The sequence below is a fragment of the Mustela nigripes genome, chromosome 12 (genome assembly GCF_022355385.1).
Source record: "Mustela nigripes isolate SB6536 chromosome 12, MUSNIG.SB6536, whole genome shotgun sequence".
Lineage (NCBI taxonomy): Eukaryota > Metazoa > Chordata > Mammalia > Carnivora > Mustelidae > Mustela > Mustela nigripes.
In genome coordinates this window covers 103,873,276-103,897,525 of record NC_081568.1, presented here as the reverse complement: position 1 = coordinate 103,897,525, position 24,250 = coordinate 103,873,276, and the positions used below count along the sequence as shown (strand labels likewise).

General features: G+C 41.2%; 1 protein-coding gene and 1 long non-coding RNA gene across 2 annotated transcripts in view; one reads left to right on the top strand and one right to left on the bottom strand.

The window, feature by feature from the left end:
- Positions 1-20,570, bottom strand: part of JMY (junction mediating and regulatory protein, p53 cofactor) — a 110,400-nt gene extending 89,830 nt beyond the window's left edge. Inside the window, exon 1 of the mRNA XM_059418128.1 lies at positions 19,441-20,570. Coding sequence (XP_059274111.1) covers positions 19,441-20,481 — 1,041 coding nt within the window. The 5' untranslated portion in view covers positions 20,482-20,570. The remainder of the gene's footprint in view (positions 1-19,440) is intronic.
- A 605-nt stretch (positions 20,571-21,175) lies between these two features.
- LOC132027961 (uncharacterized) overlaps positions 21,176-24,250 on the top strand; it is a 61,104-nt gene continuing 58,029 nt past the window's right edge. Inside the window, exon 1 of the long non-coding RNA XR_009407280.1 lies at positions 21,176-21,262. This is a non-coding gene — a long non-coding RNA (uncharacterized LOC132027961). The remainder of the gene's footprint in view (positions 21,263-24,250) is intronic.

Sequence of the window (24,250 nt, the reverse complement as noted above, 5' to 3'; positions counted from 1 at the left end):
TATACAACAGAGTATGTATATGCTACCATTTGAGTTGTTAAAAAAAGTAGAGAATATCTATGTCCTATGTTTCTTTTATATGTACTGAACCTGAAAGACACACAAGAAACTCAGGAGTGGTTGCCTTGGAGAATGACAACCGTAAATCAGGAAACAGATGTAAGTAAGGAGCAGATGTATATTCCACTTACATTTTTTTCTTTTTAAGATTTTACTTATTTATCTGACAGAAACAGAGAGAGAGAAGAGAGAGATCACAAGCAGGCAGACAGAGAGGGGAAGCTGACTCCCTGCTGAGCAGAGAGCCTGATATGGGGCTTGATTCCAAGACCCTGAGTTCATGACCTGAGCCGAAGGTAGAGACTTAGCCCACCGAGCCACCCAAGCACCCCAACTTACACTTTTTTTTTCAATCATGATCTATCAAATAAATACATACACTTTGTTTTTAAAGATTTTTATTTATTTGAGACAGAGAGTGAGTAAGAGAGCGAGCGAGCGCATGAGCAGGGGGTAGAAGTAGAAGGAGAGGGAGAAGCAGATTCCCCACTGAGCTGGGAGCCCCATGTGGGACTTGATCCCAGGACCCTGTGATCATGACCTGAGTGGAAGGCAGACGCTTAATCAAATGAGCCACCCAAGTGCCCCATATACTTGTTTTTTTTAAAGGAAGGTTTTATATTCATTTCTTCTCTATTTCCACCTCTAACGTATTCTGGCTTATACATCAAAAAGGAAAATTAAATTATCCCCTCTGGCAAAATATCCAAAATATATGTGTACATGTAACTTTTCAAAGGATGAGGCATGAGAAATATGAAAATGGGTTGCCTCATTGGCTCAGTCAGTTAAGTGGTTGCCTTCAGCTCAGGTCATGATCCCAGGGTTCTGGGATGAGTCCTGCATCGGGCTCCTTGCTCAGCAGGGAGCCTGCTTCTCCCCTGCCTGTACTTGCTCTCTCTCATTCTGTGTCAAATAAATAAATAAAATCTCTAAAAAAAAAAAAAAAAAAAAAGGAAGTATGATAATGATACATGCTTCTCTTCTTGTGCCTACCTACCTATTATTCAGAAGTAGCTAAACCCTATGTTGAGCCATCTATTTTAAGCTATATCTACTTTAAGTAGAATTATGAAAGTGGCAGGAGCTGATCAATTTTTAATTACAGCACTGAAGTCCAAGAATTCAGTTCTAACTGGTGGCAAAGGTGCTCACCTCCATCACAGCTTACCACCTCAAAGCTGCAGGCATATTAGTAATAACCATTGTAAGGAAGGATAGATAAGATAACTAGGGGAAAAAAGTGAATGTATAATAGCAACAAAACAGTGAATTAAAATGAGTTTTTAAAATGAATTATAAACTACCTTTATAATTTTAAAGGCAGTGATTCTCTCCTTGCCAGAAAATGTATATTTAAAGCCCTTTATCTTTTATTCCACTTGAAAATGGGAGATTTTTCAGGGCGCCTTAGTGGCTCAGTTTGTTAAACATCTGACTTTTGATTTTGCCTCAAGTCATGATCTCAAGGTCACAAGACTGAGCCCTAAGCTGGGCTCCACGTTGGCCTTGGAGCTTGCTTAAGATTCTCTGTCTCTCTTCCTCTCCCTCTGTCCCTATGCTGCAGCTTGCACATGCATGCGCATGTTCTTCCTGTCTCTTTAAAAAAAAAAAAAAAAGGAAAAATTTTCAAGATAATGATTTTCTATCAAGTTTTAGGAATGTGAAACTACTAAAAGAATAAGAAAACAAAAGTGCAGAACATCTCTCAATAACAAAGTTCCTGGAGTCATTTACCAGTGATCAAATGCCACCATTCAACGGTAAGACAATCCTCAGACGCTAGGCTTCTTTGAGCTCTTCTTACAGAGACACTAAAGTAAATGTAATACACCAAACAGATACTACTTTCTGCCAACACAAAAATATCAGGTCATGATATACTTATTAAATAAATCACAATACCACTCTACACAGATATGTGCAATTGACAAGACAGAAAATAGGTCATTCTGTTCACGTTAATATACTTCTATATTATTTCCCACATGCTTTTTATCCTCAAACAGAACAGTATGTTACAAAGGTATTGTGCAGGCAACTAAACTTAATACTCTTGCAGAGAAGCCCAAGACATCTCACCTAACACTGCTAATTTATTAATCTATCCTCTTTGCTATAAAGTTTCATGTTTTTCCAACATTAGATTACCTTAAAACCAATTATAACTTCAACTGGCAATCTAATTTAATCTGTATATATGAAAATAATCTTAAAGCAAATGCATTTTAAACCTTCAAAAGATGCAATTTACTATAAGCATTAGACTTTTTAGTCTAAACCATTTCCTATAATCTATGCTAAAAGAATTTAACTAATAAAAGAATATAATCACAGGGGCACCTGGGTGGCTCATTGGGTTAAACCCTCTGCCTTCGGCTCAGGTCATGATCCCAGGGTCCTGAGAATGAGCCCCACATTTGGCTCTCTGCTCAGCGGACAGCGTGCTTCCCCCCTCTCTCTCTCTGCCTGCCTCTCTGCCTACTTGTGACCTCTGTCAAATAAATAAATAAAATCTTTGAAAAAATATATATAATCAATAACCTATTATGAACAACATCCAAGTTTCTATCTTGCTAACCAAAACTGATGAAACCCAGGGAATAAATAACCTGAGCTGCAGACATCTGCAGGTTATCAACTGCAAAATGTGCAAGGTGCTCTGAATAATATACACACAGAAAGAGTACAAAGAAATTGGAAAGAGCTGGATTATTTAGGATTAAGGACGTTTGGCATGTTTAAAATATGGAAAATGCAGGTTTACTAAACTTGAAAAGAGTTGCTGATGGACACAAACTGAGACAGAATGTAGATGGATCTGAATGAGAATTATAATACTCCTAACAAAGGATGGAAAGGCTCAAGTGCAGCCAACACAATACAGAGATGCTCACAGCAGAAGAAAAAAGGATGAGGCAGGGAACAGGGGCCTAGAAATAGCAAGTTCAGTTGAATTATTTCTGCTTCAAGGCCTGACACATCTTGTGCAATTTTAGAAAGTTATTTTGCTCTACTGATTCACTTAAAAGAAATGGAAGCACAACTGCATAAAGAATCAATTAAACATATTAGCCTATTAAGAACCCTTCTCTTTCCCTTCTTTCTAGCTTCCCTAATGGACTTTTTTTTTTCCTCCCTTGATCCAATCGCGATTAAGAAATAGGCTATTAACCTCTGAGGTCTCACTTATCTGACACAAAACTCTGCTTTTTGCAAAATTTTTCTAGGGCAAGGACTGACAGACTTTCTATCTTTTTTTTTTCTTTTTTAAATATTTTATTTATTTATTTGACAGAGATAACAAGTAGGCAGAGAGGCAGACAGAGAGAGAGATGTGGAAGCAGGCTCCTGCCAAGCAGAAAACCCGATGCGGGGCTTGATCCCAGGACCCTGAGATCATGACGGGAGCCGAAGGCAGAGACTTTTAACCCACTGATCCACCCAGGTGCCCCCAGACTTTCTATCTTAGAGGAGTCAGCGACAACAGTTAAAAAAAAAATTTTTTTTTTAAATACTCCCTATTATTGGTTGCAGCAGAGAAAACCTCGAAACGACAACCCTGCACCACACTTCTCTCCCCAAACCTATTCCACTTGGTTTCTATGCCAATGATCATTCCAGTGAAGGAGAAATGTAGAAGACACCTTATGTGCTTCATTATGGAGTTCCACCCTATAAGTTCCACCCTATAAGTTCAAGTTAGTTCAGGCTCAATCCTAACTTCAGGATTATAAAAATGCTATTATCCTTGGAGATCATGGAATAATTTTTAAAGCCGCATATATAAAATTTAGAGGCTAAACTCTCCTGTGTACAGTTTCATAACTTTCTTCCCTACTCTAATCTGTCAAACACAAGACAGAGTGTCTTATATTTATTTACTTAGAAAGATGTTAAAGAAACAATTTAACAAAATCTACAAATATCTTCACTATTAAATTATTAAGACATTCAAATAATTACCTGCTTGTGAAAAAGGAGTGACTCAGGACTAGCACCAGGGAGGTCTGCAATCTGTTTCTCCAACTGAAAGTAAGGACTAAAGCCAAACATATCTTCCAGATTCACAAAGCACACTGCTCGGAGCACCTGGGTGACTCAGTTGGTTAAATATCTGCCTTCGGCTCGGGTGGTGATCCCAGGGTCCTGGGATTGAGTCTCACATTCAGCTTGCTCACTGGGATGCCCATTTCTCCCTCTACCTCTGCCTGCTGCTCTACTTACTTGTGTTGTGCTCTCTTTCTCTGGCAAGTAAATAAATAAGCCCAAAAAAAAAAAAAAAAAAAAGCACACTGCTCAATTCTATTCTTGTTATAATAAAACTGAATTGTTTCTATATTATTTTGTAAGTTAATCACTAATTATCCATTAATAATAGTTAATGCTAAAACCCAGTTTTAGCTAAATGCTAGAACACATTAGCATTTAGCATTTACCCTTATACAAAGTGTAAGGGCTACTGACAGTAATAACTCATTCTGAAATTTTAAACATTGATTTCTAGATTCTTTACTCCACAGAGAAGTGGTACATTTTATTTCATTTTACTCCTGAGGAAACACGTACCTTTAGTCAAATGTTAGCTACATGCATACATGTCATGTAAAGAAGCCAATTTTTTGAAGATTGAAGAACATCTATCTACTGAGCACCAACAGTATACACAGGCATGGGGGAATATGAAGCATTAGAACAGAAACCAGAAAATCTGTCTTTGTCTTCTAGGAACTATAATGCATTTCAAAGGGCAGGAGCTGTTCAAAAACAGAAAAACACAGGGCAGCAGTTATAGATGATATGAGTCATACATAACGTAAGGCCTCTCTGATCTATGGATTTCTGAGAGAAATTACTCTGACAGTGGTCAGAAATGACTTAATCTGGCCCTGGAAAGAAGGGTAGTTAGACAAAAAAAGGAAGACATTAGAGGGCGGTCTACTGTATAGTGGAACATGGTATTGTGAATTCAGCAAATAATGGGTAAAAGACCTTGGCTAGAATAATGAAAGGTTATTGTAGAGAAGAAAGAGTTAAGACTGGCAGGCTAACCAAAATGTGGATGGCTCTGAATGCCAGGAATTTGGGCTCTGTCTATAGGACAATGGTAAGCAATGGAAGAGTACAGTTAGTTCCCTGTATATGTTTAGTTCTTTAGTTCTAAAATCAATATTTAATATTTCTGAATCAGTATTCATTTACAAATCAATGTGTACATATAAGGCATTTTCAGGGAAATAGCAAAGACTCAGATTAAAGGCACTGCTTCACAGAGATTCACACACCAAGTCAGGGATGGCAGGTGGGAGGATACACTCTGGATAAATGCAATGAAGAGAAATCCGCAGAGCATCCAGATGCAAGTGAAAGTTGGAAATGCTAAACTTAGAACTCTAGGATGAGAGATGACCACAGGGCAGAAGGAGAGTAAAACGCCACTTAATAGCTTAGGACCTAGGCACACACACCCAAACATGCAAAGACATCAAAGTAAGTTTTAAAAACAAATTATTCACACAGTACAGGAGAAGCTGACAAAAATCAATGATTCATGAATACTCAAACTCTGTTATCTACAAAAACTCTGATCTGTGACTCAACAGTGATTTGCTGTAATCCTCCCTTTACCAATTTATTCCACTGCGCTTATCAAAATGGCTACTTGATTCTAACAGTATTGCAGTGTATCCACCCTGCTGTACTTTTCAAGTCATTAAGCTAGAAAAGAGGTTTAGGAGTATCTCCAGGAAAAAAAAAACATTTGCAGGGGTGCCTGGGTGCCTCAGTTAAACAACTGCCTTTGGCTCAGGGCATGATCTTGGGTCCTGGGATCAAGCAGGGAGCCTGCTTTTCCCTTTCACTCTGACCCTCCCCCTTGATCATACGCTCTTCCTGTGTCTCAAATGGACGAATAAAATCCTTTAAAAAAATAAGTATTTTTGGGACGCCTGGGTGGCTCAGTTGGTTAAGCAGCTGCCTTTGGCTCAGGTCATGATCCCAGCGTCCTGGGATCAAGTCCCACATCGGGCTCCTTGCTCCGCGCGGAGCCTGCTTCTCCCTCTGACTCTGCCTTCCACTCTGTCTGCCTGTGCTCCCTCTCGCTCGCTCTCTCTGACAAATAAATAAATAAAATCTTTAAAAAAAAAAAGTATTTTTAAAAATCGGGGGGCACCTGGGTGGATCAGGTGGTTGAGCACCCAACTCTTGATCTCAGCTCAGGTGTTCATCTCAGGTTCATGAGTTCAAGCCCCATGTTGGGCTCCATGCTGTACAGGGTACAGGGCCTACTTAAGGAAAAAAAAAATCAATATACAAAAATACTGAGATCATCCTTGTAAGAAATAATTCTGGATCCTTTGAAAATATCCTAAATAAGTAAAGGTGGAGAGAAAAGTCAACTAGGTAGTTCTTTATTAATAAACCTATTGTACCTTAAAGACCCCTTTTTTCCCATGAAGACATTATTTTAAGTGGTGGTTGGACTTCTAACCACACAACCCACTATAAAATGACTACCCAAAACAGAGGTAAATTTGTACAAGTGTAATGAAAAATATGACAATATTTTACAAGAACAAGCTATTAACATACTCATCAGAAATGCCTGCCCTTAAAAAATAGAGACAATTCAGGGCACCTGGGTGGCTCATGTGGTTAAGCATCACTTTCAGCTCAGGTTGTGATCCCAGGACTTTCATCAGGCTCCTTGCTCAGTGGGGGAGTTTGCTTCTCTCTCTCTTTCTGCCCTTCCCCCTGCTTGTGCTCTGTCAAATAAATAAAATCTATAACATAACACTAACATAACATAACATAAAATAAAGACAGTTCAATTAGAATAAGCAGAATTTTTAGTGAACCTTAAGGAAAGGGGCTGTTTCGTTTTCTATAGTATGCCTAGCAGTAGCACCTGGCACAAAAATATGCTGAATAAGTGACTAATGAGGAGCCTGAAAGGCTGTAAGGACTTTCAGAGGTTAATCCTTAGAATTTTCTTAAATAATTACTTCAGCAGGAATAGCCACAAATGTACTGTGATCAGGGTTGTCTGGGATGCTTACAAACATAAGGGAAGAAGAGCTACAGAAAAAAATGGAAGAGTTACAGAAAAAGCTGTCTTTAAAAAGAACCATCCTGTCCTGTGAAGTCAGCCAAAATAATACTACTCACATGAAACAGCAACAAGTGCGCTTGGGAACCATGGATTAGGAGTTTCTTTTTTCTTTTTTTTTAAAAGATTTTATTTATTTATTTGACAGACAGAGATCACAAGTAGGCAGAGAGGCAGACAGAGAGAGAGGGGGAAGCAGGCTCCCCACCAAGCAGAGAGCCCGATGCGGGGCTCGATCCCAGGACCCTGAGATCATGACCTGAGCCCAAGGCAGAGGCTTTAACCCACTGAGCCACCCAGGCACCTGGATTAGGAGTTTTTACTGCAGACCATTAAGAGGCTTAACAAACACACTTTTATTACTGTTTTGACATTGTTTTTAGTTTGGAAATCTTTTACCTGTATGGCATCAGCCTCCCTTAAAACCAACCTGGTTTGTAGTAGAAACGAATTTGGATCTAGGAGGAATCCAGCAATCAGTATCCATTTGCTTCAGGAAAAACTCAAGAATATCATAATAGCTGGTATTTACTGAGGGCTTCTAGTACCAGGTATTCTGCTAGACTCTCTACACACATCTCTGTTACTCTTCCTGTATGATATAGGCATAACTATTATGCCAGTAACTTGCCTAAAGTTAGGTAGAGACGAAAGGAAGAAAGTATAAATCCTCAACAGCCTAACTCAGGCTCCTAACCACTGTCCTTTATGTCCCTATTCACAACCAGTCTATTTTCCCTTACAGGAAACCTGCCAATCTGTTGAGTGTAGGAAGACAAAGTACGATGAAATATTTCATGGGAAGAGGGTAAACTGAAAAAAATTAAGTGGGGAGTCATGCAGTCAGACAAGATGAAAAGAGAATGAAATTGTTACTTAATTTTGGAATTCTTTCCAAAGCTCAATCTGTAAAAGAAAACGTTCTCAAAAGCCAACTCCATGGTCCTCCAAGGAGCCAGAGACTTTTTAACACATGATTTACAAAAGCAAGCACCTACACAGTCTTCATTGTGGGCTGGCACATAATTTACTTTTACTTAAATAAGGTTATCCAAAAGAAGATGTGGTATATATATATAATGGAATACTATGCAGCCATCAAAAGAAATGAAATCTTGCCATTTGTGACGATGTGGATGGAACTAGAGGGTATTATACTTAGCGAAATAAGTCAATCAGAGAAAGACAACTATTATATGATCTCCCTGATATAAGGAAGGGGAGATGCAACGTAGAGGGTTTGGGGGTAGGAAAAGAATAAATGAAACAAGATGGGATCGGGAAGGAGACAAACCATAAAGACTCTTAATCTCACAAAACAAACTGAGGGTTGCTGGGGAGAGGGGCTAGGGAGAGGGTGGTGGGGTTATGGACATTAGGGAAGGTATGTGCTATGGTGAGTGCTGTGAGGTGTGTAAACCTGGCAATTCACAGACATGTACGCCTGGGGCTAATAATACATTATATGTTAATAAAAAAAAAATGGTTATCCATTTCCACTAATTTTTCAAGTTTAAATATTGTTTAAGTTCATTCTCACTCCCTTTCTTTCTTTTTAAAAAATTTCATTATTTTTAGGGGCGCCTGGGTGGCTCAGTGGGTTAAAGCCTCTGCCTTCGGCTCAGGTCATGATCTCAGGGTCCTGGGATGGAGCTCCACATTGGGCTCTCTGCTCAGCAGGGAGCCTGCCCCCGGCCGCCTGCCTTTGCCTACTTGTGGTCTCTCTCTGTCAAATAAATAAATAAATAAAATCTTTAAAAAAAAATAAAATAAAATAAAATTTCATTATTTTTAAGTAATCTCTACACCCAATGTGGGGCTCAAACTCATAACCCCAAGATCAGGAGTTACATGCTCCATGACCGAGCCAACCAGGCACCTCTCATCTCCTTTCCCCCTTAATCCTTCATTTCATTAAACCAACTTGTCCTAACTTTTTCATTTGCATTTAGGAACTCCAATACCTAAATTCACATAATCTAATATAGAAGAAAAAAAAGGGGGCAGGATTTCCAACAAAAAATAAAGAGAAGGTTACACACTTAACTGCCCTCCTCCCCTGTCTAACCAGAAAAATCTAGCCAATGAGATACTATTTAGTACTAATAAGGGGAAAGGGAGTGTAATAGTCACTATTCGGTGTCATGGATGAATTATTTAAATGGGAGTAAACAGTGAAGGAAGGAGGTAAGATTTCAGGTCTCAGTTTAGACTATACCAAATTCTATAGCTCTCCCATGGAGCGGAGCAAAAGAGCACTGGAAAATATTTTGGGGGTGCCTGGGTGGCTCAGCTGGTTAAGCGTCTGCTTTGGCTCAGGTCATGATCCCAGGAACCTGGGATTGAGCCCCACGTCTGGCTCTCTGCTTAGTGGGTAGCCTGCTTCTCCCCTCCCTCTGTCTGCTGGTGCTCTGTCAAATAAATGAATAAAATCTTTAAAAAAAAAGGGGGGGAAGAAAATAAAATACACATGTGAAAACTTACGGAAAATTATCATAATGTTCTAAACACTTAGCTTATATAGATTTTACAAGAGAATATTTAAGCTATCAGTTATTCTTCCTGTGGTTTAGAAAAATGATTTTTATAAATGAATTTTTTTTTTAAGATTTTATTTATTTATTTGAGAGAGAGACAGTGAGAGAGAGCATGAGTGAGGAGAAGGTCAGAGAGAGAAGCAGACTCCCCGTGGAGCTGGGAGCCCGATGTGAGACTTGATCCCGGGACTCCGGGATCATGACCTGAGCTGAAGGCAGTAGTCCAACCAACTGAACCACCCAGGCATCCCTATAAATGAATTTTTTTAAGAGAAAGAACAAGTACGAGGAGGGATGTGGGAAAGTGCAGGGGACAGGGACGGAGAGAATCTTAAGCAGGCTCCACATCCAGTGTGGAGTCCAAGATGAGGCTGGATCTCACCCTGAGATCTGACCCAAGACAAAATCAAGAGTCGGATGCTTAACCCACCGAGCCACCCAGGTACCCCTATAAATGATTCTTTTAAGAATGACATGCATTGGGACACCGGGGTGGCTCAACTGGTTAAGCATCTGCCTTAGGCTCAGGTCATGATCTCAGGTTCCTGGATCAAGCCCCATGTCAGGCTCTCTGCTCAGCGGGCATTCTGCTTTTCTCCCTGTCCCACTGCCTCTCCCCCCTATTCTTTCTCTTTCTCTCACATACTCTCTCTCAAATAAATAAAATCTTTAAAAAAAAAAAAGAGGGGTGCAGTTGGCTCAGTTGGTTAAGTGTCTGCCTTCAGTTTAGGCCCTGATATGGGATCAAGCCCTGCATGAGGGAGCCTGTTTCTCCCTCTCCCTCTGACTGCTGCTCCACCTTTTATTCTCTATCAAAAGAAAAAAAAAAAAACCAGACAGACATGCATTCTGTCTCACATTAGAACCTCATGTATCATATATGCACAAATTTAAATTAGCCTCCTTTAGGATTACCATGTTCTCTAATTACAGACAACATTATTACAGTATTACGGACATAATCAAGGTTTTCCAAAAACAATCAGCAGCCAGACACTGTTAATGTTTTTGTCTGGTTATGAGAAACTGACCAAGTATTTCAGTTTGCCAATATTTATCAGTTAGCTTCTCTCCCTGTCCGTGGTCCAACAATTAAGAAAGCAGGGTAGAACTGGACTTGGGTTTGAATCGGTTTGCTTACACGCCCGATATTTTATCTTCACAAATTTATCTGATCTCTTTGAACCTATATCCTCTACTGTAAAATCCCTACCTCTTAGTTTGAGATGCAGATTAACATTAAGAGTTCACATTTACCAAGTGTTTGCTGGGTACACAGCACTGTTCTAAGTACTAACATAAAACCTATTTTTAAAGGCAGCAGCGTTCTCTCACTTTACAGAAGCAGCAGCTAAGGAAATAAGACAATTAGGTAGGCCCATGTTCACAAAGCTATCAGGTAGAGGAGCCAAGACTCAAAAGTCAAAACACTACCTCTTAACTCCTATCTACATGCTAACTGAGGTAATTTAGACCTCAGCATAGTGCTTGAGCCACAGGAAGCATTCAATAAAGGTTATTTCGATGACTGAAAATTTAAAGCCTCACGTATTTCACTACACACATGTCCCTCTCAACATGGCCCCACTGGTGTCAGTGAAGAGGAGATAGACTCACCTAGACAGGAAGGTGAAGATGAAGAAGTTTTAAAGAAATAATTTTAGGGGTTCCTGGGTGGCTCAGTCAGTTGGGCATCTGACTTTGGCTCGGGTCATGATCCCAGGGTCCTGGGATCGAGCCCCACGCTTTGCTCCCAACTCAGCAGAGAGCCTGCTTCTCCCTCTCTCTCTGCTTGCCTATACTCTCTCTCTTTCTGTTGTTCTGCCTACTGGTGCTGTCAAATAAATAAAACCTTAAAAAAAGAGAGAGAAATAATTTTAGTAGCTAAATATTTGCTTTGTAAATGTAACTTCAAGTTTTCAAATGGAAAAGCAGTTTTAATACTAGAAACCACAGGGAAATGTAAAGAAACTTTGGGGGAAATGGGGAACACCTTGAGAACAAGTAATGAACAAAGTGAGGCCAAGAAAACAAATATAAGAACAGGAAAAAACACTTCTGCCCTCTTCTAATGCCCTGTGCAGTCAAAAATGAATTTAGGGCTTTCTTAAAGCCTTAAAAAAAACTCTAGCAAAATTAGAAGTGCTGTGACTTGAACAGTCTGAATAGTCAGTTTATAGCAAGAAGACCCTAAATCTGGATACAAACACATAAAACAAGTGGCTCAAGTTCCAACACTTGCCATACTATACCTGTTAACCACCCTGGGGATCCTTAACTTCTAACCTTGGTCTTACCTGGGACACAGAGACCAAGGACCTTAAGTGACAGTCTTTAAGGTCAAGCTACTAGTATCAGAATTAGCACAAAAACAGATTTTATTGAGTCGTATTCAGTAAGTTTTCTTTCCCCTATGCACTTACCATAGTGTAGTTAGAGCTTCTTAAAAATACCATGCCTCAACAAACGAACAAAACCCCTGCCTCAACTAATTCCTAGCAGCAGGCCAATTTGATAACCAACTTTATTTAAAACCTCTTGTAAAGAAAAACACCATTTTTGTTTATCACTCTAGTCTCCCTATGCTTATGTTACCTGAATGTACTACTATTTGTTAAAGCAACTAAGCCCCTAGCCATCACCCTCAAATGCTAACGTTAAAAATAAAACCACACATCATTAAGTTAATTTCATATACTTATCCTTAAAACCATTCTCCTCTAGCCCATCAGGCCTATTTTTATTTCATAGCCCATACCACAAAACCTTTACTAGAGTACAAAAAGTATCTATCATGTGCAATTATAACCATATAAAATTTAAATTCAGGGGCAAGCATAGGGGCACCTGGGTGGCTCAGTCAGTTGGGTGTCAGACTTGATTTTGGTTCTGGTCTGGGGTCAAGGGATGGGGCCCCAAAGCCAGCTTGGTGCTCAGCAGGGAGTCTGCTTGGGATTCTCTTCCTCTTCCCTTACCCCTCCCTTACGTGCTCTCTCTTTCAAAATAAATATAATCTTTAAAAAAATAAAGACCAAAAAAAAAAAAAAAAATCCAAGGAAAAGCATAAAAGGGGATTTTTCCACATTGAAGAAAACTCATGAAATCTTCCAGCTTTCTGCTGAATGAATCCTTCTCTGCCTTTCTGGAGCTTTAATAACTTACTCTCTGTTAAGGCTACTTAGTATTAACAATCCACTACAAAAAGCTTGAAAGTCCAAAGGAACTTCACCCCTATCAAAAAACAAATAGCACCAAGAACTATTAGTCTTCATTACATTCTCTCAGCCTTGCAACTTAAATTTTTTCCCATCAACAACTGAGGGAACTGGGCAGATTAAAGGGGAACAGATCTGGCCTACTAAAGAGTGAAAAGAGCCATAGGAAACTTCCCATTACAAAAAAGTAAGCACACAGGCATTTAACCATCAATGGAAGGCCAACTTTTGCTTTCAATTCTCACTTCCAGCAATATTCCACAGTCAATGAAAGGTCAAATAAAGCAGCAATGGAGAACAGTGAGAGACTGATTAAAGTTACATGTGAAGATTTGGGGAGTGAAGATTGCTAACTCAAACATAACAATTGTTATGTTTAACAAACCAAACCGCCCACTCACCTTCTCCCCTTCTTCCCTGCACTACCTCCCACCCAGCCCCACCCCCACACTCCTGAACTCACATTGGTCGAGTGTTTGTCCAAGCTGGCCTGGTTTTAGCAGGGAGGAAACATGCCTGATTTCAAGACTGTGAAATACCTGGTGGATGGGGCATCATGTAACGTTAAACAGCAAGCAGAGAAAGCATCACATCAATCAGTTATCATGAAGGCTGCTGCTCTCCTGCCACCAGCCTCCATGCCTCTGCATTACAGATGCACTAACCTAAAAGGATATATTCATCTTTTTTCTATACTTCTCTCTTTTCAGTGTTGTGAAAAATGACCAAGTTTATTTGGGCACAGAAATGAAGAAAAAGTTAGTATCTAAATCATTGTTTTCATGGCCTCTACCTTTTAAGTCTTTCTTAACTTTCAAGAATCCTCCAAAATTCACTTAGCTTCATTATTCCGTAACTGTGTGTGCCCTATTTTTATGGGAAAATACAGCCATACAGCTCTCTCGGCTACAACTACATTCAATCCTTCCTGCGTCTACTTCTACTATTTATACCTAATCATGGATAAAGGCACACTGTCCCAGCGAAAGGCTAGCATCCTCAGGCTCTAAAAAGACTGATTTCTCTAATACATATAGTTGGGATATCAGTGTGGCTCCAGAGTTTTATAACTAATCCTAGTTTTTCAGAAAAATTACAAAAGTCGTAATTGGCTGGAGAGATGGTAAGCATTCTTTCTAGAGCTCCTGTCCCTTACGTTAGTTATTTACATCTGAGTCATTTTACGTTACAAAGGAAAACAACAATTGGGCACTCTTGTCTACCATAAACCCATCCTTGCACCCCTAGGCAACCCTTCTTCTGTAACACAACAGGAGACTCTGCCCCACAGCATGCCTATCATAGTTCATTTGAAATAAAAAAAATGAGTTATCTCAATTTAAAAGCCATTATTGAACTGACTAGAAGTTTTAAATATAGCCACTCTCCCATTCTCAGGAGTAGAGACTGACATCCTTTCTATTGTCTTCAAAGAAACAAGGCATGGCAGAAAATGCACATGTTTGGATTCAAAAAATCTACACTTGAATCTCAGTTTGGTCACAACTTGGCTATTTAAGGTTGGCCAAATCCAACATCTTTAAGTTTCAACTTCTGCTTCAGTAAAACAGGTATAAAACACGATTTACTTGAAAAGAGAGTGGGAAGGATGAAAGGAGATAGTAAACATGAAACACCAATACCTAAGTAGTGCCAATAAATATTAGTTACATTCCCTTAAAGAAATGCTGAGGTGAAAAAACTCTGAAGAATCCTCATTACAGGAAAGAAGAGAACACTTCCTGGAAGCCTCCTTTATACGTGCCACTTTGTTAAGCACTTTTTCATAATATCTTACTTAAATCTTAGATATCTTTTACATATCTTCCCCATTTCCCTGTTTTAAGAAGGTTAACTAAGTAGGTCACGTAAGTGTTGACTTCTATTTGGAAGTCAGGTCTTTCTGACTCCAAACATTAGGTAGGCTCTCTCTGCAGCATCCCTTACATGGTTACTAACAAAAACACATACTGCTCTCAGTGCTTTTTTGTTGTTTGCTTTACTAGCAATAAGTTAAAATCAACTGGGAAGAAGTTAGCTGAGCAACTGTATAAACATAATCTCTTCTCCAAAGAGAAGACTATTTTAGATCTTAACCAAACCTACCATCATAGTTAAGGTTCACTATCTAAAGGACCACAACTATTTCAACAATAGTTGTCCTTATACGGAAACCACTATTTACAAAATCGAGGTCATCAGAGGTAAGTAAGCCATGGTACAGGTCACCCATGCATATACACTATAATATGATCCCCAGCTCTAACCAACAACTAAGACTACTGCTCAAAACCATCCCCAGCGGCCTTGGTGGCACCTGATTCATTCAAATAGGGTGCTATACAAATAGCACTCCTTACAGCAAACCCTTGTAAAAGTCTAAAACAAACCTACCATTTAATAAATTACTAACTTCATTTAAGATTAAGGCCCTAAGTAACACAGAACCTTACAATTCCTATGTTATCTAAAAATTTTTCATTAGTGGGGCACCTGGGTGGCTCAGTCAGTTAAGCATCTGACTCCTGTTTTCAGCTCAGGTAAGGATCTCATGGATTATAGGATCCAGTCCCATGTCAGGCTCCTTGCTCAGCAGGAAGTCTGCATGCAAGATTCTCTCCTTCTGCCCCTCCCTCCTCCTCCTCTCAAAATAAATAAACAAACCTTTAAAACTAAATAAAAATTTATTATTAGTATCACATAAATTATAGCTTCTCACAAGCTATAATTCCTAGCCAACTGACCAAATCTGTGAATCATTAAAATGTATAGTAGAAAACCTAGTATTTTATTCTCCAGTATTTCACAAAACATATAGAAGTACTTCTTATAACCCCATATTAAATTGTAAGTATATTCTAAAACTTAAACTCCAATAGAGGTACGCCCAAAGCTTACAAAGCAAATGACTTACAACTATGGTTTTAAAGCTCTTTCTGAAGAACACCTTAAAGAATTTGATAAAAGCCTCTCTGCAGAAAAGCAAATGTCTATGCATATAAAACTTAGTATGCTACTTTATGGCACCCCATTAAAGTCCATCTGTAGTTCCCCTCAATTTATAAGGAATTCACCAGCCCCAGATAAAGACCCCTTATTTAGAAAGTTATTTACAGTTTTATAAAGTTTAACTCTGTTTCTTTCTTTTTTTTTTTTTAAGATTTTTATTTATTTATTTGACAGACAGAGATCACAAGTAGGCAGAGAGGCAGGCAGAGAGAGAGAGAGAGAGAGGGAGGAAGGAAGCAGGCTCCCTGCTGAGCAGAGGCTTGATCCCAGAACCCTGGAATCATGACCTGAGCCGAAGGCAGAGGCTTTAACCCACTGAGCCACCCAGGCACCCCTAACTCTCAGTTTCTAAATAGCATGGTCCCTTATGTGGAATTTACATTTAGCAATTTATAATAAAATTTTATTTACCCACATTTTAAAATTTCTTCTAAATCCTCTGAATTCTTGTAATACTAAAAAGTAACAACAACAACAAAAACACCTCTGGTGTCCTTGCTCCACAAATATTAAGAATGCTCAAGATGTGTGGCCCTGAACTAGGGATGGCAGCGAGAATTCCAAGATACTGTCCAAGGCCAGTGACCTTGAGAAGTTTACAATCTAGTTGTACAGTCTGTTCTACTAAAACAAAACAAAAAATCACCTCCTTTACACAATTTATGGACCATTTTGAACAAAAACAGGTGTGGTCTTTAGGCTAAAGCCTTTATAATAGATAGGAAAAGGGATACTGGAGGGAAAAAAAAAAAAAGCAGAAAATAGATCCAGAGAAAATAAAGAAGGAAAAACACAACCAAAAGTTTAAATCTTCTAAGTAATATATACCTAAGAATGTGTTTGATTTACCAGATATACCTGGCTTGAACACCTTTATAACCACTTCCACAAGTCAACTGCAGACTTGGGAACAAAAAAACCATTATACTAAATTTAATAAAATCAATAGCACAAAAATTACGCATTTCTATAAATATTCTACCTAAAAAAGTTACTGCAAACTATTAAAATAGTAAAACATTTTAAGCAGCTAAGAAAAAACAAAAAAACATGGCTGCCATGCTCTTACACTCCCATTATCATGCCCATAACAGAAGTCGCTAATTAAACCCACCACCCTTTCTCCATATTGAGCTTCATTTCTTTCAATATAAACTTCCAGTAGATACCAGAGTGAGCACTAAACTGCATCCATTTCTTGTCTTGATAATTACTTTTCAAATACTGTTCAAATCTTCTAATCGAAGCACCAAAAATTTATATATTTAATGTCAAATGAATTCATAATAAACTTCTTTTGACTTGTTTTCCAGAACACAAAATACTCTATAAAACATCAAATTCTGTTTGTTAAAGAGAACGCAACACCATGGTCAACATAACATTAGGAAAAGATATTTTTAAAAAATGTAACCCTCCACCCCCATGGAAAAGTTCCAGAAAACTGTATCTATTTTTTGGCAGCTCTCATTTTTGACCCTATTTGAATGAAACCAGACAAAATTACTCTTTCAAAAATCAGTAAAATTAAAACTAAACAAGTCTACATCATTTAGAGATATAAAGTTTAGGAGTTGCCTGGGTGGCTCAGTCAGTTAAGCATCTGACTTTGGCTAAGGGTTCTAGGATTGAGCCTCTTCAAGCTCCCTGCTCAGCAGAGTCTGCTTCTGTCTCTGCCCACAGGGGCCTGCCACCCACCAGCTCATGCGCACGCTCTCTTGCTAATAAATAAAAAAGTTAAAAAACAATCAAGTTCAACAAAAAATTATGAGAAAGAAATATTGATATTGTCCACATAGTATAAAAGAAATACAATATTAATCAAATCAATATTAACAAAACTTTAAAGAGAATATATGTGACCATTTAAAATTTACCACTTCATTCCACAAAGAATTATGGTAGAACACAGATTCCAGATGTAGATGATAAAGAGGGAAAACAGGGGCACCTGGGTGGCTCAGTAGTTGCCTGTCTGCCTTCTGCTCAGGTCATGATCCCAAATTCTGAGATCAAGTTGGCAAGAGTGGGGCTCCCTGCTCAGTGGGGAGTCTGTTTCTCCCTCTCCCTCCCTCCCACTCATGCACGCACAAGCTCACTTTCTCTCTCAAATAAATAAAAAATCTTATTTTAAAAAAAAGAAGAAGAAGGGAATAAAAGCAACCCCAGAATTCTAGGGATTGCATTACAGGTGGGTGATGCTTAGGACAAAGTAAACTAATAGGAAGGAGCGAAAATCTGGATTCAGGAAGTTGTATGAAAGCACTGTGAGTTAAGCAAGAAAAACGCCCCAATGCTAGCAATGAAAAATACATAGGATTCCATGGATAAACCATGAGGTACCAGCTTCCTAGCCTTAATAGCAGGATTCGAGTCTTTTATAAACACAGGCAAGGTTAACAGATGACAACACAATGTCAGGAATATAAACATCATAGAAAGGGGCATTTCCCGATGCCACCTCTAACCTCAATGGTACTAATACTAAAGATAATAGCTTTCAGGAAGTATCTGTTAGTGCCCATTAGGGAAACTAAAATGTATCTTTTTTTTTAATATTCATTTTTAAGTAATTTCCACACTCAACAGAGGACTCAAATTCACAACCCCAAGATCAAGAGCTGCATGGTTTATTGACTGAGCCAGCCAGGTGACCCAGAAACTAAAGTACATTTTAAAATACTTTTTTTCCTACTGTTCTTCGAGCAGAAACTCTACGGTAGGCATGACCGCAAATTATGTATATCCTACAAATCATAGACCTCCTCATATATACCCATGCAGTCCTTGTACATTATTTCCTGTAATTTTAAGTGTAAGATGGTTTGAAAAAGCTTTGTACTACTTTTACAAGTACGAAAGCATAATAAACATTCCTGCTCAAGACCTTTTTTCTCCCTAAAACAGGAGTTAAACATCAGCCAGCTATAAAGAAACGAGACTATACATTGGCCCTTAAAAATACATTCTCATGGTGCTTTTTCATTTGGATAGGCCACTCATTTGAAGGAAAATGAATTTAAAATTTGCCTAAGTTGCCAAACTACAAACGGAGACTTAAAAAAAAAAGACAACTGTATTCCCTAAGACAAACTATTTTGAATGACAGAAAAGTAAGATTAATATCTGAGCAGTTATTGGTGGAAAGAAAGGCAAAAGAGATAGGAATGCTCAGTGTATATTTATGGGTCGCCTCTTTTCTTAGTGGCTTTATTACCTGCAGCACTGAGTAGAAAACACACCACTTACTATATACAGCCTATTTGATAAATGTTATGAAGAAGTCTAAAGACAATCAAAGTTCCTTCAGAGGGCCAATTAAGAAAAGTCACGGTTTTCCCACCACTGAGAGGAATTAAGGAGTTGATCGGTGAGGAACCCATCTTCTTCCTCTTCTCCTGTCCAGAAGAAAAAGTCTCCCATATGGTCATGGTCACAGCCCAGACAGAGGCTCCAGCCTCCGGCAGTGAGTAGCTAAAACCAATGAGTGCCGCCCAGAGTAGGTTCTTACCTCCTGGATGCGCTTCCTGGCCCGCTGAAGCACTTCTTCATAGCCCTTCTGCCGCAGCTCGCTAAGGCTTTCGTAATACTCCTCGGGATCATCGGTCTCAGTGAAAAGTACCTGGGAGAGGATCTTCCAGCCGCAGGTGTCCAGGCCATGGCCCAGGTAGACCTGGAGCTGGTAACACAGAGTGTCGATCTCCTGCTCGGTCATCTCTGGGGCGCCCCCGAACAACACGGTCCACATGCCCGAGGGCTCCTCGGGGAATACGGGCAGGCACGGCTCCAGCTGCGAGTTCACAGAACACAGCTGCTGGTGCACAGCACGGAGATCCTGGAAGGAGAAGAGCCCGGCCCAGCTACACTCCTCGGCCGGGGACTCCAGCTCGACGGTGGAAGGCGGCTGCTCCGCGTCCGACAGCGCCAGGGCCGCCGGGGCCACCTCGTCCTCCCTCACCATTTCCAGCACCTCTATCTCCTCGGAGACCGCCCCGCAAGCACTCACTACTCGCACGGAGGACAACGGGACCTCCCTAGGCGCCGGCGGGGTCGCTGCTGCAGCGGCCCCCGCCACATCTTTGCCTTCAGATCCCCTTCGGACCGGGCTGGTCTTGGCCCGCACTGGGCTCCTGAGGGGGCTCTCCGCCCCTTTGCCGGCGGGACACCGCAGAAGCGGGTCCCCACGAAGGCTGCGCGCGCTCCGCGGAGAGCCGCCCTCCGCCCAGGCCGCGCTCCTCCGGGACCCCGGGCTTCTACCCAGAGTCGCAGAGGCCGTGGCCTCGGGCCGGCCCTTGCCCGCTGGGCTGCCTGGCGCGCGGGTCCCGTCGGACGCGGGTGCTCCCGGCTCAGCGCCTCCTCGTGCCCCCGCCTGCTCCCGGGAGCCGCTCCTCTGCCTCTGGGCCGTCCGGTTGTGGCAGGTTATGGCAAACTTGCCCTCAATCTCGTTCCAGGCCACAATGAAGACGAACTTGTGCTTCTCGCGCTCGTCGAACACATGGGGCCTCACGGCCACCCAGTCCGACTCGAGCGTCTCCTCCAGCGCGAACGACATGGTGGCTCCGGTGCCAGGCCGCGGGGGAGGCGCCGCTGGCCCTGCCCGCTCGAAGACTCACCGGCTGGCTGCACCGCGCCCCCCGCTCACCCTCGCTGGGCGCCTTCGGCCATCTTAGCGCGCCAGCCGGCTCTCCCCGCTTGCTCGCCGGGCCCTCCTCACTTGAACCCGCCGCGCTCCTTTGTGGCGCGGCTCGCAGGAAAGACAATACGCGTCCCGGGAGCAGGTAGTTCACATGGTCACGTGCGGCTGGATCTGTTTACAAGCCCGGTGCTGCGGCAGCGCCTCGCGCCCGTCCCGGCCGCCCCCAGCGCGAGGCCGCGGTGCTGCGTCTGCGGCTCTCTGAAGGTGAGGAGCGGGTCCCGCGGGGCCGGGCAGGCCGGTAGGCTGTAGGAGCCGGCGACGTGTACGTCTCCGCCGCTCGCCCAGGCAGATCTCCCCGCCCCTCCTCCTTCTCCTCCTCTTCCCTACCGCCCGGAGCCGGCCTGACGGAGAGACGCGTCTCCTAAACTCTAAGCCTCAGTATCGCCACAATGTTGCCATTTGGCTGCTGACGTAGGCTGCTCCACGAGGGACGTAAACACGGGCACGTGCCGCACGCTGGTGACGCGGCGGCGGCGGCGCGCACCCCCCGCCCGCGCGCGCCGGCGCCGCCCCTCACCGTCCCCCGCCCCCGCCCGCGAGCGGCCGCGCGCGCGACTCCTGCCTTCTGCGCAGCCTCCTTCCCCAGCAGCTGGAGCAGGCTCTCCACAGACGGCAGGTTGGGCAGACGGTGAGCGTGGTACGTGTGTCTTGCGGGACAAGTGGCTTCTGAGCCCCGGGGGGAGTCGGTATATGTAACCCCTCTATTCAGAAAGTGCTCTGTAGCATCACATGAACTATGTGCTAAACTTTATTGGGATGCCCCAGACTGTTGAATTCTCCTCTAACACCCTTGAGAAACAATTTAAGATGTGAAAGGGAGGGGTCTGAAGACAGCCAATAGAACTCCAAAACCAAATTAAGTAAGTGAAAATTCAGTCATGTCCTAATAGGATGAGTGTTTACATTTCAGTTCATCGGCGCTTTATTGCTTCAGATTTCGTCATTGTGTACTGTTCTGGGAACCTCGTTTTGAGGTCATTGGCATAAGTCCTTTTGAAGTTGGATTCAATTATCTAGAGACTATCAGAATGCACATAGAAAGAAAATCATGTAAATATGAAGAATTTTGCTATTGACATATATTTTTCATTAAAAAAATGAAACACATTTTAAAAATTGCTAGGTGGATCTTATAATCTAGTTTATATTATAGCCATTCTCTTTACTGTTAGCTCCCGATTCATAGCACAGGTATTCTGCATCCACAGTAAAGTACAATGGGAATTATTCTTTTACTTTTATAAGTGTTTCTCAAATTATGCAAAACCATTTGGATTAAAGATGCATTGTTAGCTACACTTACTTCAATACACTGGCATCCGAATAAACAATCTAAATTTTTAGTCCTGTCGCTCAGGTGGACCTTGTGGACCTATAGATCTGCTTGGACCAGAAAAAAAAATACATTACTTTGGGCAGGATGAGCAAAAAGGGAAAAGGACAGGTTTTTAAAATGTTCTTTTACAATTCTTTATGTAGAACCACAAATTTGCAAAGCCTGTAACTGAACATGTCCCAACTCTCAAATGCAAATCAGAGATAAAACTTTTGAAATCTGAATCACCAGCTAAGCAAAAGATAGCATATTAAGAAAACTTACCTGTCTTTTCTGCTAAAAAGGTACCACTAAAAGTTTTTCATAAAAAGTGATGACATGATCACTAGCTCCTTCTTGTAATACATTATAGATTACTTTGAATACCAATAATGAGCCCTAAAAGAATGCTTATAGGAAATATTTTTATTTACGTATAAATTAAAACTGCAATATCTATCCACAGATACTAAATTATATCTTCTCACAATAGTGCTAGAAAAAACTGTTTCATGGCCACACAGGTTTTAAATATTTTTTTCCAAAGACTCTGACCTCTGTGTTTTGTCAAAGGGGTTGTTCAGTGTATCTCATTTCCTCTATCTTAGTAATTGTTATCCTAGAAATGAAAAGAAACAAACCAAAATTCCCATGGCAGTTTTCTGTAGTACTCTACAATTCTTTATCTAGCTGTGTATTTGATTGCCAAGCTAGACCTCTGAGTGTAAAAATCATTCCCTAGGAATAAGTAACACCACAGAAAGCCACATACACCTTACCAGCTTTGAAAAGGCTTGAAAATAATTTTCTGTGTGAATTTTTTTTTTAAACTATTGAGGATTGCGAGGTAATCTGGGAAGTGCTTGAACTCTTTAGGCTTTTTAATAAAAACTGTAATCATTTACATAGCAGCTTTCAAAGTACATAGGATTTTCCTGCACATTTTTATTTTATCCTCACAACAATCATATAAAGTACTTAGGAAAGGGATAAGTCTTTAATTTTACATGTGAGAAAACAGCAGTTCTGATTACTTAGTCACACATTCCAGGACTGAGAACAGGGAATGAATGAATGAATGAATGAATGAATGAATGGAGTTCAGGGGCCTAATGGATGCATCTGTCCCAATTAGAGTCTCCCAGAAGGAGAACTAAAAAGAAGTTCAAAATGCAAAAGTTTATGAGAGTTAACACTTGTAAAAGAAAGGGGGCAGAAGCAGAATTGCGCAGACTACCCCAACAGGGAGCTCCAGAGCAAAGATTACTCCTTAAAGAAGTTCCCCCATTGAGTAAAAATGACGAGGCCTTGCCCAGTCATTGACTTGGGACCACCTTGAGAAAAGCATCCAATGATAACCTGAAGCTGACTCTGAAGACACAAACAGCTGGACACTCAGCCAACCACATGCCTTGCAGATGTGGAGTGAATTTTTTTTTTTTAAGATTTTATTTATTCATTTGACAGGCAGAGATCACAAGTAGGCAGAGAGGCAGACAGAGAGCAAGGAGGAAGCAGGCTTCCTGCTGAGAAGGGAGCCCGATGTGGGGCTTGATCCCAGGACCCTAGGATCATGACCTGAGCTGAAGGCAGAGGATTTAACCCACTGAGCAACCCAGGCGCCCCAGAGCAAGTCTTTTCTTAAAGGATGATGTGATTGCCACATCTCTACATCTGGTACAGTTTACCTTCTGTGCTCCATGGATCCACTTCATAACATATTTGGGGAGCAGCTCTGCTCTGGTCAGCCCCTCTTCCTGAGGGCAAATTTAGAAGAGGCAAACTGTAGCCTCCACTGCTATGGTCGGTATCATGGCCCAAACTGGTACTCATCGTCTCTCTCCTCCATTCTCTGTTCTAAAGTCCCTCACTCTGCAACTTTAGTGGCTCACATGGTGGTGTTTTGTAAACTCTCATTCCTGAGGAGTCTGAACTTCTGGTGACCTTACCCATGTATAGCCTCCATTACTACATCATTACATTTGTCACAATTAGGCAAGAGCATACCAAGAGGCATCTAGGGGGCCAACGGAGTTCAATGCACATTCCTCCCTGCTCCCATCATGTAACACAGGCCTGCTTCTTCTCACTGATCAGTGTTAACTACCCCTGACAAGGTGGTGATTTCTCTTCTTGCCTGCTACTTTCTGACCACAAAGAGCCCAAAGTGTCGAAGTGGTAGCTGTAGCTTCTGGGTCAATGAGATCTTTACTATCTCATGACAAGAACATACCCACTTTAAGATCAGGACCTCTCACCTTAACAGAATTCAGCTGGTCACTCAAAATTATGCTGAGGCCACTTCTGCTT